Source organism: Tasmannia lanceolata, unplaced genomic scaffold (assembly GCF_043159265.1).
Source record: "Tasmannia lanceolata isolate RefF3 unplaced genomic scaffold, GAP_Taslan_0.1 ptg000018l, whole genome shotgun sequence".
Classification (NCBI taxonomy): domain Eukaryota; kingdom Viridiplantae; phylum Streptophyta; class Magnoliopsida; order Canellales; family Winteraceae; genus Tasmannia; species Tasmannia lanceolata.
The window spans coordinates 60580795-60601915 of record NW_027518695.1 but is presented as its reverse complement, the minus strand read 5'-3'; the positions used below and the strand labels follow the sequence as shown (position 1 = coordinate 60601915).

At 39.0% G+C, this 21121-nt stretch overlaps 3 protein-coding genes across 5 annotated transcripts; 2 read left to right on the top strand and 1 right to left on the bottom strand.

Moving 5' to 3' along the window:
- Positions 1–358: 358 nt before the first annotated feature.
- On the bottom strand, positions 359–12113 carry LOC143851157 (uncharacterized). 3 transcript variants are annotated; one of them, XR_013236239.1, is made up of 8 exons: positions 11871–12113; positions 10751–11286; positions 8076–8168; positions 7434–7476; positions 7135–7285; positions 6569–6628; positions 826–1010; positions 359–426 (listed from the first exon to the last, which is right to left on the bottom strand). XR_013236239.1 is itself a non-coding variant. In XM_077360499.1 (5 exons), exons 2-4 carry the CDS (start codon positions 11144–11146, stop codon positions 7462–7464), a joined length of 504 nt encoding a protein of 167 aa, XP_077216614.1. In that variant the 5' UTR covers positions 11147–11286; positions 11871–12109; the 3' UTR covers positions 6661–7336; positions 7434–7461. The 3 variants fall into 3 exon arrangements, 1 of the variants encoding a protein (XP_077216614.1); XR_013236238.1 differs by having other exon boundaries at positions 7135–7336; positions 11871–12109; XM_077360499.1 differs by lacking the exons at positions 359–426; positions 826–1010; positions 6569–6628 and having other exon boundaries at positions 6661–7336; positions 11871–12109.
- A 3266-nt stretch (positions 12114–15379) lies between these two features.
- On the top strand, positions 15380–16006 carry LOC143850569 (uncharacterized). The gene has a single exon (XM_077359803.1). The coding sequence runs from the start codon at positions 15380–15382 to the stop codon at positions 16004–16006; it is 627 nt and encodes a 208-aa protein (XP_077215918.1).
- A 1130-nt stretch (positions 16007–17136) lies between these two features.
- LOC143850568 (uncharacterized) lies at positions 17137–18356 on the top strand. Its single transcript, XM_077359801.1, has 2 exons — positions 17137–17809; positions 18157–18356. The coding sequence occupies exons 1-2, from the start codon at positions 17137–17139 to the stop codon at positions 18354–18356; spliced, it is 873 nt and encodes a 290-aa protein (XP_077215916.1).
- The last annotated feature ends 2765 nt before the right edge of the window (positions 18357–21121 follow it).

Below are 21121 nucleotides of genomic sequence, written 5' to 3'. Positions count from 1 at the left end.
TTGCATGTTAACCAATCAAATATTAGGAACTGAGCATTTACAGAGCAAAAGATTTCAAAAGATAATAAGAAGTTTGGCCAATTCCAAAAATACTTATAATACCTTTTTCAGCAATAATAGGACTCTAGCAGACAGCCAGCATACGAAAAGCGAAAATGCACAAATAAATACGACAAATAGACAATGTACTTGATAAGTTGAAGGACCACACAATGCATATCAAATAAGCTAATGCACCATATTTCGCCACTTGTCCTCAATCTGTGCAATGTGAGCTTTCATTATCAAACCCACCTCCATCGAGAATACAAAACAGCATAAGAGATTTCATTTTAAATGAGCAATGACATCATAATTACCGGTGTTCTCTCCTCGAAGTTTTCAGTATAGCGATTCAAAATGAATGCCCATCTTCCCGTGCCATGCCTTCACAGGAAAAAAGATAACATGAGTGCGTACAAAGGTTAACCCTCATCAATCTATTCAAGAAAATGAGAAGACAAAGAAATAGATAGAGAACTTGAGATAATTGAACATATAGACACGATCAATTTTTTTTCTTTTTTTGGGTAGGTAAGCTGGGATTGAACCACCGACCTCAAAGTCAGAGAACAAAGCCTTACCCACTGAGCTAGAGGCCCAACCCCTCTTTTTATATATTAGATTCTAATAATAGACACAATCATGTCAAGGTAGGGATAGTAAACTTACCACATGACTTTATAATGGACACAAAAACTGCAATTAACAATAATTATTAAAGAATAATAGAAAATAAACAGGAATTTTCGGATACTATTTTTCCTAGCCCAAACAACTACCTACTTTTGCACGGCATCTCTTAAAGCCTCTTCTTCCTGTAAACTCCACCTCTTATTTTTTCTCCTATATCTCGTCCCACCTCGCTTATTCAACGGAGATATTGCGTTGTTCTTTGGGCTAAGCAAACAAATTTCCCTCGAACGATTTGGTGAATTTTTTGACGAGGACTCAATCGAATCTTCATCCCACTGCATGGAGAAAAAACTACCAACTCGATTAACAAAAAATGTGTGACATAAGTCCATAACTTGAGATTTCAAATGTGCAAAAGTTGGAATAGAACAAATGTGTTAAACATCAACCAGTGTTATTTTATCCTGATGATGAATAGGAAGAGAAATCAAGAACATTATATTATGGCTTTTCATATAATGATATCTCATTGACACATCAATTTCAAGTTTTCAACAAGTATTATGTAATCTTTCTCACGTGGTTCTTCTCAACCTATTTACTAAGGTGTGACTCTAAGCCACGTCATAGAAAAATAAAAATAAAAAATACACTGGCACCCCATTATTTTCCCCTCACTCTCCCACTTCCAATTTGTCATCTTAGTGTTTGTGTGTGGGGAACACTAGCATCATGGGAAAAAAAGTTCTCTTCCAATGGGAGAATAACATTGAGCAAAGCTCGGCTAATCCACAAATTTACTATATATTTTTATGTCATTCAAGATACATGGAGTGGTATCATCAAGAATGAAAAGTTTACAACCGACTTTTTATGGTAAGGAGAGTGCAAACAGAAGCAGCAAGGCATCAAAACAACATATTCCTTAGAAACAAAATATAGTAGAGATAAAGGGGGAGAAAGGAGGATTGTGAAAAAGAAGAACCCGACATTTCTGAAAATGACAGCCTTGTCAGATATTTTGTATGAGTTCGATTATGATGAATATCCAAATGAGGAGATGCACCAACCAAAATTCTACAAGGATTTGATGTCTACAAGAATGATGGGGAGGATCTAGGTTTCTTTATAAGCTACAAGAAAAAGGAGGAACACCGTCGTAACTAAATACTAATCATAAAACAAAACCTATATGGCAGCACATGTGTACATCAATTGTTTGATAAAATGCACAACAGAGGCTTGGTTATTACTGTGATATTGCTAATGCTCACATGAATCTTGATCCAGCTGAAAAGGCAGTACCACTGTTTGAGGAAACTCCTAAGCAAAAAAGTATTCATCTTAGATATAAAAGTCATAAAAATCAAGACCGCATCTACTTTTTTTTTTTTTTTTGAACAAGTGAAATATATTAATAAAGCAAAACAAAAATAGCAACACCAAGAAGGCCAAAGGAAACTCACATGGCCCTCGGCTACGAAACCGACATAATGAACAAGGGAATCTGCACATCATTCCCTTTCACTATTTGACTTTACGGAAGAATTTCTTCAGTACATCTCTCCAAGCTCGAAGTCGAATTCTCTCTAATAGAGAGGGATTGATGCAATGCAAAATCTACGCCAAGACTGGATCAAAGGACGATGGATGAAAAGGAAAGGTAAGTCCATGGTAGTGATCTGTTGAGGAAGTGGCCACTACCTTGGAGTGTTGTTAAGCATAAGTTCCAAGCTTAACTGATCTTATGGAGTACACCTAAGGTTTTTTTATGGATTAAATCAGCTGCAGAGACGTGATTTGGTCCAATATTGAGGTTTTTGAGAGAGTGCTTGAAGTTCGGGGATAGAAAGATGACTGAAAAAGAGAAAGAAATCAGGAACAAGGTAAAGACAAAATATCAAATGAGAACAATTAAAAACTAGGATTAAGGAGAATGGAGCAGGTGGCTGGTTCTATTCAAGATGCATATTCCCAAACTACTTCTCAAGAAGCAAATGTAAAAATCTGCTAAAAAATCGAGTATAGAAAGGACAGAGAAATGATAGTACAAATTAGGACATCAGATTCACAAGGCAAAATCAAAGAGAATGTGGAGATTAGTGAGTAGCTACAGATAAGGAATTGATCAATATGGAACCCCTGTCTTAGTAAAAGAGGCAGGCCTTCCAACTTTTTTGAAATCTGTCATACACGGGTTGTAAGCCATATCTTTTGAAAGCTTCTCTCTTCCTTTAATGCTTACCCCTACTCATTACTGTGGTTCGAATCAGTGTTTCAAAATGCGGATGTGGGTCAAAACACGTCCGAAGAAAATCCCAGTCAACTCGGAACAACATAGTCATGACCAGGGAGAGTCAAAGGAGTTTTTATTGACTTTGTAATGAAAATTGTGGAACGCGGCCAGGGGAGAAGGGAGTTGACTCAGGGGAGTCCATGATGACGTGGGGGAGTTTTGAAACTATGGTTCGAATACCACTCCCGCAACTTCACAATTTTGTGTTCGTTTCTCTCATGTTACCTATCAGTTTAGAGAAGCCAGGTAGCCGATAAAAAAGAACAGAGGCAGCATTGTCACCATGTCAATGAAAAATGAGGAACCGAAGATAATAATGAAATAAAAATGGTAGAGATGAAATGAAGACTTCTGAAGCACTGCTTGAATAAAGAATTACATGGATATAAATGGAGATGGAAATTTTGAAGGAATGGGCTAGAAGAAAATGAGGAATCGCATTTGGCCTGAAAACTAAACTCATAGGACCAGGCACCTACCTATTTGAGGTAGCCAAAGAAAAATCCGAAACACACACCTCTCGAATTGGTGGACCCATGGGAGGTGTACTGGACAGCCTCTACCCTTGGCACCCAGCAAGCTTAGCTAGTACTAAGTCATTCCATTACACGGTTGGGTAGTTGAGACCTTTACTGATCCATTTCGGTCAAGTGAGAGAGATCGACAAGGACTCCATTGAGGGTTGTAGATTGGACAGCCCGAGAGTGTTGATCCAAATGCGAGAATGGCAATCCTTGCACTATGAGGTGAAAATGAGGGTCGGTGAGCAATGGTTTCCAGTGATGGTGAGAAATGAAGACTAAGGGCCAGCATAGCCAAGTCTACCCCGATAAAAAATCTGTTTGCATGGTCACTGCTGCAGGCAAGAATGATCGAGGGTATCTCTTGCGATGACGATGATGCGGTTTGAGCAATCCATAGCAGATCTCAACCATTACGCCCAAAAGCTTGAACTAATGGGGAAGGCCAGGGATTCCTTAAAGAGGAGCATTACACAATACCCCCACGCCCAGAGTCCAAAGTACTCGGTGGCACACTGCCAAGCGGGTCACTACCACATGGCTCTCTGTGAAGGGCATGCTGCCACAGATTCACTGCATCGTGTTCACTACCAGAATCACATGTACCGTCGATGTGGTTTTGCTCTTACACCAATTGTAAATATCTTAACCACTATACCCAAAAGCCCAGACTGATGGGGAAGGCCGGGGATTCCTTACAGAGGAACATTACTGTAGAGGAGGAAGATGAGGTCGTGGCAGCCTATGTTTATTCAAATTTTGAATCTATGGAGAATATGAACACATCGCTCAAGATAGGTAATCCGTCGGTTGCAAAATGTCCAGCACCTTGTTGGGTTTTTTGGTTCACGAAGTAGTCTCCAACATAGAACATCGATACATCCAACAGCTGGAAGGTCTAAGGATTCCTTAAAGAACATTATAGTAGAGGAGGAAGATGACGTCGTGGCGGCCTAGGCTTATTCAAATTTTGAATACAGTGGAGAATGAATCCATCGCTCAAGATAGGACCTTGTTGGGTTTTTTGGTTCCCCCTCCACCGTAAACACCAATACATCCAACGGTGTTGGAGGCTGGAAAGTATAGGGGTTCCTTAAAGAGGAATATTACACTAGAGGAGGAAGACGTTGTCATGGCGGTTGTTGGGTTTCCATCGCTCAAGATAGGTAATCCGCCGGTTGCAAAATGTTCAGCACATTGTTGGGTTTTTTTTATTCACCAAGTGGTCTCCACTGTAGAACACTCATACATCCAACAACTGGAAAGTCTAATGCGAACAAAGCAAATAGGGTTTCCTATGCGTTCTACTCTCAAGATGATCTACACCGTAGATCTGTGATCAATCATATAGCCGGAAGGTCAAAAACATGTAATGTTATTAGGGTTTGGAGAGAGGTGCCAAATCAAGTAAAAGGTTATAGGTGCTTTGTAGATCGACGCCTCTCTCCTTTGGTCAGAAGCAATGATGATCGCCATCATCTTGCTGTGGGTGATAAAAATCTAGGCTTTGACCATTCTACAGACGAATGGACATTAAAAGCGAAAGAATGTGATATCTTGCCGGAAACTGACTCGTTGACTCAGCCCAGTTCTGGAATGAGCCCCGATCGACCCTAGAATACCGGTGTGGCAACCCTGATGTTCACCGGGTCAAATTGATTCTCCATTGTTTGCCTTCCACCTCTCGAACAATGCCATTTGGCTGACCCATCTCCCTTTTGGCAGACCCTTCCTAGCTGGTGCAGTCGACGGCTCTAGCACCCGCGATGGTGTGTCAATGTCAATGTCCTCGCATACTAAGTTGCATCGATTTTTTATTTACCTTTTGCTTATTTCAGGTTTCGTTCAACTATGAACTAATACATTTCACTCCAGGTCTCGAATTTCAACTTTGCTTTGGGTTCAACTTGAGTTCACCGTTTCCTTCTCCACTTGTTGTTTCCTTATTTATCACACTCTGGATTCCCAAACCATGTTTGATCGCAAGATGAATGGCATGGGTCCCAACTTTGGCCGTTTTAGGCAGTGTTTCAAAACACGGATGTGGTCAAAACACGGTTGAAGAAAATCCTAGTCGACTCGGCACGACCCGGTCGAGTACTCAATTGGCGCGGCTGAGTAGTTTTTTATCATGTAAAAAAGAGTTGGAGCTTCAAAAAATTAGTAATTTAATAGATAAAGGAATTTACAGATATACAGCACTTAATAGCTTTATAGGAATTTGCATGTATAAGATATTTAGTAGCTATAAAGAAATTATATTTTATAATATACTAGTGGGCCAACCCGTGCGATGCACGGGACAGCAAAAAAAGTGTGATTTAAAACCTTCTTAAAAAAATACAATCATAACAAAATATGCAATTTGGAAATGTGAGAAAATAGTGAATACAGTTCTTACATTTGAGTAGGTTCTATGAGATTTATTTGTCCCTATAGTGAGTATAACTCCAATCCCAAAGGCTGGAAATAATATTGATGCAGCTTGATCTATTATCATGCTGATTTTCTACAAGAACTGGTTAAAAAAGATTGATGATTACAAATTTATTTCTCACAAAGGCCTCTTCCCAAAGATTGGGATTTGACCATGACGGGCCGACTTAACTAAGAGGGATTCCTGAGCATACCCTACACAATGATATTGATAATATCGGTATTCAAACAAATCTCTTCCACCCATGGACATGTTATGTTTTTTTTTTTTTTGGAATGGTATCATGGACATGTTATGTTGACAGCTTACCAACTACATAAGCTTACTAATTTGATCTCCTACAACAATCAGTGAATTATTTACCCAGTGAATTATTTACCCAGGTTATCCTCGTTCTACTATTCAGTTGTGTTGAGTTATATATTTTATCAGTACTGCTCTTAAACAAACAAAGTGACTGACATAGTAGGAAATAATCATTAACTTTCACAGTTTATACATAAGTAAATATTGCATCTGTGGTATTTTTTTTTTGTCTATGTTGATGTGATTAGCAATAGAAACTACATATGAAATGAAAGTCTGTATTTGCCCCGTTTTTAAATTCACAAACTAAAGAGAAATGAACTACACCCTCACTTGAAGCCTTAGTCTCATTTATTCCCATTTTGCTAGCCACCTCAACCACCTCTTACCTCCCTGCCAAATAAGGAATTCAATAAATTTCATTTAAAATGAAAAAAATACACATATAGAAATGGAAGAAGAAGCTTAAATCCAGAGATGTATGGAGATGAAGGACAGGCAAATTTAAACCTCAGAAATACATAGCAACATATACTTGAGGATTTGGTGATTTGCAAATCAGGTTTGTTGTCTCAAATTGAAACAATGGAGAAAATGTGATGTTTAACATGACAAAATAACCCAGAAATGTAAATGGAACATTTAGTCCATAAGTTTCCAATGCTAATTTTTCAACACAATTTCATTCTCAAACAATCAACTGTAGTATTGTGTGTTACCTGTACCTTCTCACCCATGGCGTAACTGAAAGTAACTTGAATATGGTATTGATTTAGCCACATATCTATGTGGTTTTTCACACGCAAAAAAATTAAAGCCATAGATGGATTGTTCTTTTAGGCATTCAATGAACATGGAAAAACATTTACATGTGAAAAGGAATACCAAGGAGACTCAACTTATGAGAAGTTCCCGATGTGCAGGGTAGGTATTTGGTTGATATCTTCATCATCCATCCACTCAATTGACCCATCTAGTTGCAACTCCCGGCTTACATTTTTTGTCTCTCTTGCATAAATTTTTCAGGTACCACGCTTCATGCACTATACGCTGCATTGATCGATCTCAGCAAACATTAATGGGTAAGATCTTTGGTGTGACCTATAAAACATCAACAGTTAAACAAAATTGATGTGCTACTAATCACAAATTATAATAAGGCCAATCCGAAAATCACTCCTAAGTCATAACTACTTACTTGAATATGGTCTTGCTCATGTGTCTAATCATTTCAGCATCACCTTTCAATGGGAATCGACGAAAATAGTATTAGTTCTGTCCCACTTAAAAAGAAAGAGAAGAACCCCAAACAAAATGAAACATGTGTTTTTCCCACCAGGCAGCCAACAAAAACTGAATCAAATAATCAACATATCTGTAATTCAAGGTAATCGCTACTATTAAAATTAATAAATCAAGCAATCGAAACATTGCTACATACAAATGTCAGGTAAAGAAATATCAAGATATATGTGTGTAAATATTACAGCTAGAGGAAATATGAAGAAGATCACTAACTTAGAGGAAATAAAATCTCTTCTACAATAAAAAATAATTTCATGGTAATAAAGATTAGCATGACTGATATATAGTGAACAATCTTGACTGTATGGTAGTCACTTTGCATACAAAATTGGATTTCATTCAGATAGCAAGGACTTTATATAGAAGGAAATAAAGAACAACTTAAAGGGGCTTATTTAACCAATGAAATGGAATTATGGAAATAAAACCCCTAAAGGAATAAGAAAAAGACAAAAAAGAGAAAAGATCCCAATGAAGAGAGGGATTAAACCAAATGCAGATGTGTAGATATAAAGACCAAGATTGAGATTCAAACCTTTTTTGCAATAACCCTAATCTCATATGCAATCATATACACTGGTTCCATTGCCCAAGCAGATTTCCAATTCGCAAGTCCAGAATAAACGCACTGTAATTCCACCATTAGAATACAGAAATGGTCAAATAGAATTCCAATTTCAATTTCATTGCATCCAGTGAAAAGAATTCCAATTTCGTCAACCATTTCCATGATCCCTAAAATATCCTACGTCTCCTAATTTACTCTCAGTTTCCTTAATGATTTCATTGCATCCAGTGAAACCATAAATATCCCACGTCTCCCCGTTTTACTCTCATAGCAACCTTCCAAATGAATATGTAAAATCCTTAATTTATAAATATTTACTCTCAGTTTCCTTAATTTATAAATATTTACTCTCAGTTTCCTTAATTTATAAATATGTAAAATCCTTAATTTATAAATTCCTTTTATAAATATATTTAAAACTATTAAATCAAAAGGATCCCTTTTTAATTTTATAAATTTTAAAGTTTATATATAAAATTTTAAAACTCGGGTTTAAATAATATTATAATACTTTTTTTAAGATTTGTTTTTTAAATAGGGATTCGCTAGCCACTTTCGCCGAATGTACTTTTCGGCTTGTCGCCCATCCTTTGCTGCAGAAGTACGATTTGGGCAAAGGTGGCTAGCCATAGATAAAAGCAATTTATAATAATCATGCGAGTACTAAGTTTTAAATGAAAAATTAATGACAAAAGGAAGCAAAGTAGAAAAATTACCAAAAAAAATACCAATAGAATGTATTAAGCACTCGAACACTCGAACACTCTAACAAAGAGGGATTCAACCACAAAGGGGTTAGTGATTATTTAATTTTTTTCGTGTAAAAAATTTAGGTTTCTGTTACAAACCCAAATCTGTTCTCAACGCAAAAAACCCAATTTTCAGGATAAATTTCTTCATTCTTTTGAAAAATGCTACTTAAATGTTTTTTTACCAAATAAAAAGGAGGAGGGGGCTCTCGTACCTGAAACAGAAAGCAAGTCGGAGGGAGAGTTGGAGAACCCTTAGAATAGGATTAGCGTTTTAAGTTATAAAACGTTTCTGAAAAGCCACACCCTTTTTGAAAAATTTTAAAAAAATGTGATGTTGTCGAATAGCCACAACGGTTTGGGTTTTTTGCGTTAAAAAAAAAGAGGGTTAAAAAAAAAGGAAAAGATGTGGTTTGCAGAGGGGTGCCACGTGGCACAACCACAGCGTACCACATTTAGCTTTATATATAAGTATAGATTTAATATTTAAAGGAAATTTTACATTTATAAGGTTTTAAATAACCTTAGGAGACACACAAAGTCCATTAAATATTCAATCAAAATATATGCGCTAATGATTAATGTTTTTTTTTTGGGTTGGGGGTCGTGGGTGTAAATACTCCTGTCTTGGGTCTCACATGACACATGTGTGGTCCCCTTGAGTTAGTGTACATGGTCATAGCCCAATGCCTCAGGAATATCCCATTTGTAAGATAACTCCATACAAAATATCAATGCCGTAGCTTTTCATGGGAAGTTCCTAAAGACACCTTATTGATCAAGGTTCTAGGATCATTCAATCACGTGGGACCAACTTCAATGGGTTGGATCAGAGTTACCCATCATATCAACAAATCAGATGGCATACATGTGACATGCATGGGGACTAGAGCCACCTTTCTTTCTTTTTCTTTTTATGTGCATGCATTTAAATCACATCATAGTATTGTTTATAAGTGCAAGGTATTTATTATTAATATATAAATTTACAGTTATAAGGCTTAAATAACATATTATATATCTAATACGCAAAGATTAAAATAGCCTAAAGGCTTTGTTAGAAACTTACCGACTTCTCCAAAAGCTTACGCTGTTGGAGAAGGGCAGTATTTAATCTTTTATACTTTAACACTCCCCCTCAAGTGTGGTCCACTTGGCAAACACGTGGCTCATGTGGTCCCACCTTGGGCCGACCATTGCATGTGGATTTTTTTCTTTTGACATCGGGGAGGTTTGAACTCGAGACTTTTGGCTCTGATACCATGTTAGAAACTTACCGAATTCTCCAAAAGCTTAAGCTGTTGGAGAAGGGCAGTATTTAATCTTTTATGCTTTGACAAGCTTAATAGAGAGAGATTTACATTTATATGGTTTTGAATCTTTTGGATGGGTAAGGACCTAACGGAGATAGACTTACATTTTTAGAATTTTAAACAGCATAGATGATTAATAGAGAGAGATTTACATTTCTAGGGTTTTAAATATCCTAGGGGCTGGATAGAGAGATTTACAAAACAGCCTAGATTTTCATTTATTTTATTTACATTTGGTATTAAAAATAGGAATTGTTCATGGCAACCCCAACGTTCTACTTATAATTGGTATAGAGATGATATAGATAGATAAATGGCTTCAAAGTTTCTAAATGGCATGGGGAGATGGGCATGGAAACCCATGTTTTCCCCTTATGTATACTGTCTATTATAGATGAAGGCCGGAGAAGAAGGCCATATTCTAACAAAAAAAATTATGATCAGCAGGAATATAAATTTCAAGTCCCTTGTATATTTAAATGACATTTACAAAACAGCATTATCTACTCGATAAGCTTAAAAACAATGTAAACAGAAAAGAAATGAAGAATAACACAACAAAGGACAATTCAATCATTACCTCATAAGTATGGGCAGTCCTATTCCGAACCATAAATCCAGGCCACGATGCTCCATCCTGTCTGTCATTCTGGTTTGCCGTATTAGTTTCCCCGACATGAGTAGCTTCAACACCCTTATCAACAGAAGAATTACACAAATCTACATCTACCAGATTATGATTGTCTTCAGGACCTTCCTGATTTATTTGTTCAGTTGGCATATTTACTAATATTCTTTCAACCATTTTCAGAGAATCCGGAAGAGGATCTTTCACAACTGTTTGCAGATTTATACAGCTGGATTTAAGGTCCTTTCGCACTTTATTTACATCGGGTGTAGATAGGCCATCATATTTATTCCCTATTACACAGCTACCCAGATTCACAACGTGAGAAGTGCCCACTTCTTTTGGCATTGCAATCTCTCTTTCCTCAGTAGAATTTGTGTCTTGAATGGGTACATCTTTCTCTCTAGGCTTCTCTCTTTCCTCAGCAGAAGTTATTTCTTGAATGGGTACATCTTTCTCTCTAGGCTGTGAAGTCCCTTTACATTTATCTGGGCAATGTATGTCAAAAGAAAACTTTCTCAGAATGATTGTGGAATTCATAAAATAACAAACAAGTATAGTATATTAGCACCAAAACAATGAAACAAAACATGAAGAATATAAAATTACCGTAGTCACATGCATAAGTTACAATCATGCAATTGCTTAACTTTTTATTTCAAAATGAAGACTGATAAGAAAACTTGTCAGGACAAAAACATAACAAAAACAGAGAACTGTTGTGTGCCTAGACGGTCCCACTTAGGGTAGAATAAATTAATTTATACTTTAAATAGCTTGTGGAATTCTCTGCCTAGTTGTTTGGTATGGATAGGAGTCTTAGAGATAAGGGTTATCTATATTTTCTTGGAAAGAAGTCCTAGAGGAAGTGGTCAATTAGGTTCCCTATTTATAAATAACATCCAAGCAGTCTTTTTCGAATTAATGAATAATTCCAAACTCAAAACTGTGTTTCTGTGCATAGAACCTTTGTTAAAGTATAAAAGATAAATAACACCTCTCTCCAACAACTTAAGCTTTTGGAGAAGTTGGTAAGTTATCATGGTATCAGAGCCATTGATATGTCACTGACCACAAAACAAGCACTTCCGCTCTCTGGCGGACAGCGATTTTGCCGTCCGCCCGGCCACCAACTCTCCCGGCGCTTCTACTGCCCTTTTTTCCCAACATCTGCACAGCCTCTGGTTTCTCCTTTCTCTCTAGACTTATAAACACAAACATATTTCACCATCTCTTATCTGTTCAATCTCGCAGTTGTCGCCCGCCCAAGTATCACAACAATCTCCTCCCCGATTTGCTGCCTCTAGTTTGAAGAAGAAATAAAAGATGGGTTCTTCCTCTTCCTTTTATTTCATTAAAAAAAAAAAAAGGCATGGAAGTCAAGCTATGCATGTCATGAGTCATGATGATTGCAATGTAATCAAAAGCACGGCCTATGGTTTCAACTTCCCAGATATTTGTATTCCCAACTTCAATGATGTTATGGGCCATGGATTCTTTGGTTCCCATATCCCATTTCATTCCAACACTCTTTCCTTTTGTCCTTTGCAAACTACTCACCCCTAGGTTAACGTTTCTATGCTGAGAAGTTCTTTTACAATAACCCTCTTATAGCTGGTCCTCTGCTCGGGTTGCTCATGGAGAAACCCCCTGATCCAGGCATCCCCCAAGCTGTGAAAGAACTTGAAGCAGAATATGGTTTCGACGACCTTCTTTCTGCTCATAACTCTCCTGAAAAAAGTTTTTCTGAACATTCAGACCCAGGTAAGGACTCCCCTCTGGGATTTGGAGATGCTATCCAAGCAGGCCATGGATACTGGCCAGATGAGGATCTTTCATTTCTGGATAATGATCTCGAAAAAAATCTTGAGGGCCCAAGCCCTTCAGGTCCCCCAAAAAGCTCAAGGGCCCAAGCCCTTCAAGCCCCCCTCTGGATATCAGATAGAGAAAAGGATATCTATAAAAACATAGCAGCTCTCAGAGAAGGAAGATACGAGGAAGAAGAAGTTACACAAGGTTTCGACCCCACCACACATTTCAAAAGAGCCACAAGGGTCCATAAAATTTTTGATAAACCAGAAACACAAACCAGAGGTGCATCGCCCAAAAACACAGGTAATCAAAGCCATGGCAAAGAGAAGAAGGAGAAAAATCCTAAAAATCAGAGAACAAAGCTGCTTGAAGAAGTGGACTACCATGCCGATTTCGCCCCACCCTCAGCCCCCAAGCTGAACCAGTATATATTTCCTGAAGAGGCTAACCATGGGCGGGAAACGAAGGAAGAGGAAGGAGAAGGAAAATTTGCTATTTGTGGAAATATTCCCCAAATCCTCTAGCACAGTCCATTAAAGGAAAGCCTAGAGCCTAGGCCTAGATCCGATGGATAATGCTAACCATCTCTTGAACCCCACGCCCAAACAGAAACGCTAATTTCAAATTTTGAAAGTCAAGGCTTGGAAAGCACTGTGGAGGGCCTAAACGAGACCAGAGAAATTCTGAACGCTTCACAAAAGGCAGTGGCTGAATCGGATTTCCCCCACCTACCTACGTTGGGAAGAGTTATTGGGACAGCATCAATCAGGAGTGACTCCTCTAGGCGAAGACCTTATTTTCTGGCTCTGAGAGATCATCTAGCCAGAAAATGGAAGTGGAAAGGGGATGTACAGCTCATCGCCATGAGTAATGGGTTCTTCCTATTCAAATTTACAAACTCAGAAGACTGCTCTCAAGTGCTGGAAACCCTAGCCCACAGCTATGGTGGTAGACCTCTTATTCTAAGAAAATGGTCCAAAGATGTTTTGGTGGAAAAAGCAAACCTGAAGCATATCCCAATCTGGATTAAATTGCCAAATCTTCATCTAAAATTCTGGACGAACAGAATCCTTAGCAAAATTGCTAACGGATTCGGAAAACCCCTCTACATGGACAGCCAAACAGCTGAATCTTCACGATTGAGCTTTGCTCGTATTTGTGTGGAAAATTGAAGCTGGCACAAACCTCCCAGACACCATCCAAATTAGAATTTCCTCTGAAATTACTTCTGAACCTGTCAAATATGATTGGAAACCCAATTCATGCCACAAATGCAATACTTTTAGTCATTCGGCAAAGGTATGCCCCCTCGGTACTGAAAGAAATGTCCCAATTATTACCTCAAAGCAGGAGTGGAGGCCCAAACAGACAAAGAAGGCGGAAATTTGGAAAACCAAGTTAAAAAAATGACAGACACAGGGGAAAACTTTCAAGTAAGAAAAAGCAAATCCACTGAAGTGGAAAGACCCTCAAAATCAGTTCAGCATCCCAGTATTATAACTCACAACCACTTCAATGTGTTACAAACTCTGATTGAAGATGAAGAGGCAAATGATCAGAAAGAAGAAGAGGAGCAAAGGCCGTCGGAAGAAGAAAGTGAAGCACTCTCAGACCATGAACCCCCCTCAGCATTTGCTAATCTGAGAAAAGATTGGTCCCCTGGCTTAGCCCTATCCATCAGAAATGTCCAGGAAAGTAGAACTGAGATCCAAACGAAAGGCCATACCTCGGTTGAACAGAAATTAAGCACGGATCATTGGAAGCCGGAGGAAATTATCAGGATCATCGCAGGAAATGGCTCAGATCAATCTCCTTGGAATTGTGCGCCAGTTGAAACAATAACTGATCCGAAGTTTAAAGGGGCGAGCTCAAGTACCAGTTGTGCAGACTCTTCAGGAGCCCAAATCACCTTGAATCTCACAAATCAATGAATATTATAGGGTCTTGGAACATCAGAGGATTGTGCTCCAAAACAAAGAGGGATGAAATCAGAGATTTGATCAGAAATCATAAATTGCCCAGTTGCTGCATCATGGAAACGAAAGCTAGAGCCCATAAGCTTAGAGAATTTGTCAATGACATTCAAGAGGACTGGAACTATTGGGAAAATTATCAGAACGTTATCAAGGGTAAAGTTTGGATTCTTTGGGATCCGGGTAGAGTAAATTACAAATGAAGATGGAAACTAGCCAGTTCTTACATGCTGAAGTTCACATGATACAATTGAATAAGAGCTTTACTCAAACGGCTGTGTACGGCCACAACTACAACATTGATTGAAGAATTCTGTGGAGGGACCTAGAGCAAATTGTAAGTACAATTAGCCAACCTTGGATTCTCATAGGAGACTTTAATGCAATAAGGTACCATAGCGAAAGAAAGGGAGGAGCAATGCCGAAAATCGAAGATATGGATGAATTCAACGAATGCATCCAAAACTGCAATCTAAATGATCTTCGATCGATTGGAAATCCATATTCCTGGAATAATCGAGCTCTAACCAGAGAAAAAATGTTTGCTAAGCTAGATCGGGCTCTGATAAATGGTGCATCGCTGACCCAATACTCATTATCCTATGCGGAATATTTAAACCCAGGAATTTCTTATCATAGCCCAATTATTGTCAAGCTGTGAGACTTCAAAAGTTTAGGGCCCAAGCCCTTCAAGTTCCTAAATGCCTTGTTGCAAGACCTATCTCTGTTCCCATTTGTGGAGAAAGCATGGAGAATTGAGGTAAAAGGCAACCCCATGTTTAGGTTAACTCAAAAGATGAAGGAAGTAAAGAAGCATATAACCATATGGAATAGGGAAATGTTTGGTCGAATCGACATCATTTCTCCTATTATCAAAAAAGAGCTTGAGGAAATCCAGACGAAGATAGTTGCTAATCCAAATTGTAACAGCCTGAAAGACGAAGAGACAAACCTCATAAATGAATTCTTAAAAGTAAAGATCCTGGAAGAAAATATAGCGAGGCAGAAATCAACAGTCAGCTGGTTGCAGTTGGGAGACTCCGACACAAAAAATTTCCACTCGGCAATAAAATCCAGATTAAGTTCCAATCAGATCATCGCGATGAAAATGGAGGAAGGAGCTCTCACTACAGAGCCAAAGGAAATTGAAAACATCCTTATTGATTATTTTCGGGGCTTGCTGAACGCAAACAAGAGGAGCGTAAAGGATCCCCCAGAACCTCTTCACAAGTTGACCACAGATGAAGCTGATCATCTAACTCGTCCTGTATCCACAGAGGAAATAGAGGAAGCAATTCTAAAAGCAGATGGTGAAAAGGCCCCTCGGCCAAATGGCTTCAATGCAAGTTTTTTCAAGCATTTCTGGTACCTTACTAAACATGACTTTGTTGCAGCATTTCAAAAGTGGAAAATTGCTAGCTGAGGTGAATTCGACCTTCATCACTTTGATCCCAAAAGGCCCAGACTCCACCTCCCGCTCCAAATTCAGGCCTATTTCATTATGCAATGTCATTTATAAAACCATTACAAAAATCTTAGCTTCGAGGTTAAAAACAGTGATTGGTAAGCTGGTGAGTGCTCCGCAATCAGCTTCCATTAGAGGGAGACAAATTCAGGAAAATATCTTGCTGACCCATGATTTATTACACAATTTTCATAGGCCCAACCATAAACCTGCAATGTGTTTAAAAGTTGATCTGGCGAAAGCATTTGACAATGTCAACCGACAAACCATTGCAGGTTTCATGCTTAGGCAAGGTTTTAACCAGACCTGGGTAAATTGGATCATGGAGTGCATCTCAAAACCCTCTTTTGCCATCATGATTAATGGCTCTCCGCGCGGTAACTTCACCTCCTCCAATGGAGTAAGGCAAGGGGACCCGCTCTCTCCGTTGCTATTCACCTTAGTCATGGAGATCCTAACTCTGCTCCTGGAGAAAGCTAGACAAAATCACACCTTTTCTACTCCTTTCGTTCAAGGCGAACTCACAGTATCTCACTTGATGTTCGTGGACGATCTGATGATCTTCTCGAATGCAACTAGGACAGCAGCAAAGGGGCTGATGGAATGTCTGACAGATTTTACTGATATAAGTGGTCTTGAAGCTAACAAATCTAAATGTGAAGTGTTCTTTGCAGGAACAAGCAGTCGAAAAAAGGAGCAAATCAGGAGGACCTTGGGTATGCAAGAAGGCACGCTGCCAATTAAGTACCTGGGGTTACCTCTTTTCACTTCGAGAATGAAGAAGGATGATTGTCAGCTGCTGATAGGAAAAATCAGAAAGAGAATTCAATCCTGGGCTAGCAAATCCCTATCTCAGGCAGGTAGAGTGGAGCTGGTGAAATCGGTTTTAAGCACTTACCAGTTATATTGGTCTGCTGCTTTCAATGTGCCTTCTGGAATCTTGGAAAGCATTGAGAAGATTTTCCGAGACTTCATCTGGGGGGACAGAAGAGAAGAAAAAAATTCACACAATAGCATGGAGCGACATTTGCAAGCCTAAAACAGAGGGAGGCCTTGGTCTAAGAAGGCTGGCAGAGGTAAAAAAGAGCATGCAGATTAAGAACCTTTGGCACCTCATTAGCACAAAGAATTGTCTTTGGACGGCCTGGTTCCACGCAAAATATGTAAAGAACAAAAACATTTGGACCATCCCGGTTCCAGCAAAGCCATCGTGGGGAGTGAGAAGCATCCTCAAATCCAGAGATATAGCAAAACAGCATGTTTGTTATCTTGTGGGGGATGAAAGCAGCAACGAATTATGGAATCAGTCGTGGCACCCGAAGGGGGTGCTGACTACACTCATTTCTAAAAGAAGTACCTACTCCTCCCTTGCTATAATGAAAATGAGGGACAATGTCACAAGCCAAGGAGTATGGAACCCTGTTTTGTTTAAGGAGTCCCTGAAGGAAGAAAAAATAATTCTGGGTCAAATTCTGAGGAGTGGAAGCCAAGAGAACCTGCCAATATGGAAACCGGAACCAAGCGGAAAATTTACAGTCAAATCAGCTTGGGAAGAAATCAGAAAGCATCATGGGAAGCCTGAATGGTGCAAAACAATTTGGTGCAAAGGTTTCAGCCACAGTCAAGCCATTGTTACTTGGAAGGCTATCCAGGGAAGGCTTAATACGAAAGAAAGGCTCGCTCATCTGGGCATCCGTATCGACACAACCTGTAATCTATGTGGAGCAGCTGCTGAAAGCACCGATCACTTGTTTTTCAAATGTGGGTACTCGGCCTGGACATGGAGGTCGATTCTATGGCGAATAGGATCAAGAAGAAAACCAAAAAATTCAATTCTGGAGGAAGAAAATTGGATTAGAGAATCCGTTGAAGGAAGAGGGCAGAGGGCCACGGCTCTAAAATTGGGTTTCCAATCTACCATATACTGTTGGAGAGAGAGAGAAACCAGCGAATCTTCGAAAATAAGTCCAGCCATAAAGCTCTGATCCTCAAGGAAATCATCAGCGACATCCGTGTTCGCATTAATGGCCTCCCTCTTCAAGATAACCCGACTGAAACAAATTTCCAGGCTGCTACACACTTTGAACATAAATTCCTCCCATCATTAGATACTGAAAGGTACTCCACATGGGAGAAACCTGAGAAAGAAGAGGTCAAATTAAACAGTGATGCATCTCTGGAGGAGGAAGGAGCCAGCATTGGCGGATTACTTCGAAATGACAGAGGAATGGTCATTATGGTATACTCAGAAATCGTGGAATGCGATGAAAGCGTTGATATCAACATGCTCGAGCTTCGAAAGCGTTGATATCAACATGCTCGAGCTTCGAAAGCGTTGATATCAACATGCTCGAGCTTCGAAAGTGTTGACATCAACATGCTCGAGCTTCAAGCTATTCTTCATGGCCTCAAAGCGGCAGTGGCTATAGGAATTAAGCGAATTTGGATTGAAGTGGACTCTTTGCCGACGGTTCAAATCATAGAGAGAAAGGCCTGTACGCCATGGAAGGTAACCCAAATTGTACATCAGATCAGATCCTGTCTGCTTCGATTTTCGGTATGGAGAATCTCGCATATATGGCGAGAAGGAAATGCGCCTGCAGACTCTCTCTCAAAGAGGTTTTGCCCTTGCAAGGGGGCATACATTTCCCCACTGCTGCTATCTCAAAAACGTTTAGATCAGATAAACTCTGATAGAGATGGTCAAAAATATGTTAGGCTTAAGGACTAAGCTTGGGTGGAACCTGCTTGTATTGTGTTTTCTTTTTTGTTGGCAGATGTTGGCTCCTTCTCCAATTGTATTCGTTTTTCCTTCTGTTTAATGAATTCTAAACGGGGTCCGCCTAACCCCAGCTTGCCCATAAAAAAAAGGTTTTGATATTAGCACCCTTTGCATCTATTTTTTCCCATAGTGTCTTCCCTTTCCTTTTTTTAAGCCCATTGTTTTCTTGAAAGCCCATCTCATCTTACAACCCCAAATTTGATATTTGCACCCCATCCCAAATTCGATAACACTCCTCATATTTGATATGTGCACATTTTTTTCTTGCCTTTTTCAAAGTTTCGTCTTGTTGTTGCCGTCAATACATTAGTTGTTTGTTGTTCCTCATCTCAATTCTCCTTTCTTCCAAATCTTTAATTTTCAAATCTCCATTTCTTGTTTCAGTCAAGGTACCTCTTCAAGGTACGTGCTTGAAATTGATCTTGATCGCTCTACTCAATTGAGGGGCCTCGATTCCTTGAGGTTCGTGCCTAAGAGGGTAGTTTCAAATTCCATGGGGATCGGTATTCGACCCATGATGTCTTGCCCATAAAACCTTTGGTTCATTGTGACCAATTTCCAGAAGGATCGGTATTCAAAACTGGCCTAAACACTCTCCCATTCCGGCTTGAGTCCAATTTCATTCTTTGAGGCTCTGTGCGGCTCATGTTTCATGCGACACGTTCTTCAACAACAGGCAGCAATTCTATGTTCAACAATATCAACAACAGGCGGACATCAATCATAGCAGTGTGCATCAAAAAAATTTACATTTCTTTTTGGGGATATCTATTGTAATCAAACATATATTGATTTTCAATCCATATACGTTTGAGGAGGCATATTAGAGAATAAAATCAGATTAAGATCAAATCTCCTCATATTTGATCTGATTGGGCTATATTGAGTAGTTGTGTTAGATTAGGAAAGTGAATTAGATTAGGTTTATCTCTTTCCCTTCTTATCATGATCTCTTTCTATATTTATCCCTATGGGTGTTTTATATAAACACACATTAGGGCTCTTTGTAAAGCAGCTAAGAAATCCAAGAATAATAGAAATTTCTCTAAATTTAACATGGTATCAGAGCCAAAGGTCTCGAGTTCAAACCTCCCGGAGAGCAAAAATCCACATGCGATGGTCGGCCCAAAGTGGGACCACATGTGAGTTTGCCAAGTGGGCCACACGTGCGAGGGAGTGTTAAAGTATAAAAGATAAATAACGCCTTTCTCCAACAGCTTAAGCTTTTGGAGAAGTTGGTAAGTTAACAACCGTCACTCGAAGTGGGTCCAGAAGCCTGATCTTCCCACTAAGAAGATCAATCATGTTGCGAACTGATTCGGGTTCGTAACCGATAAATGTTATGGTGTATATGCTTTAGTTACAAATTAGTTATTAGATAGTTATCTACATCAAGGTTGTGGGTGTTAGTTTTTATTATGTGTCATGGTAGTGGGAAAATGAGTTGATGATCTGGCACTCTTTTCGTGCTAGTATTTTAAGTTCTTATATTTCAATGAATATGTAGAGAATTTGCAACCAAAGCAGAAGCTTATGTTTCAGGAGAGTTATGGTTCCTCTCGAATTAAACCGTTAGGAGGTCCAGTTGCCTCGAATCAACCTCTCTCCCCCTCCCTTTTTTTGTCTTTTCATTTGTTTATTTGTGTTACGGCCTTACGGCCAATTAAGCACGTAACAGTAAGAATATCCAACCAGCACAGAATGACAATTAAACAAGATGATTTAGAAAAAGCAATTTCAAGTTAGAAAACAATAATTGTTTTTATAATTGCACTGATTCATATTGAATTTTATTGTTTAAACAGATTTAAAAGGTTATTATAGTTCCCAAAAAGCTCTTGGAAGCCAATTAAAGAAGAAAAGACAAGCTGATGTTGTGCAGTTATTAAAACATGGTATTGCCAGTATCAGTATCCTTGAGAAAAAGCAATTCCAATTCAGAAAACTAAAATTAAACATCAGACAACCAACCTATCTGTGCTGGCAAGCACAGTTTCGTTCTCCATCTCAACAGGGGAATCCAAAACCCTAATTCCGATTCCACGGTCGATCCATTCGATTGATTCGAGAATCCATGAGCCTTTGTGGATGTCCATTAGGGTTTGTAGAGATGATACCCTAACATGGAGTATTGAGGATTTTTAGGGTTTTGACGTTGGAACAGAGAGGGGGGGTTTAAGAAGCGCGAAGAGGGGTGAAAATCTCCCGCCTGTTTGTTTCGATGGAGCCTCAAATTGCACGTGTGAGAAAAGGCACAAGGGCAAGTGATCCAAACCGTTCATCTTATGGCG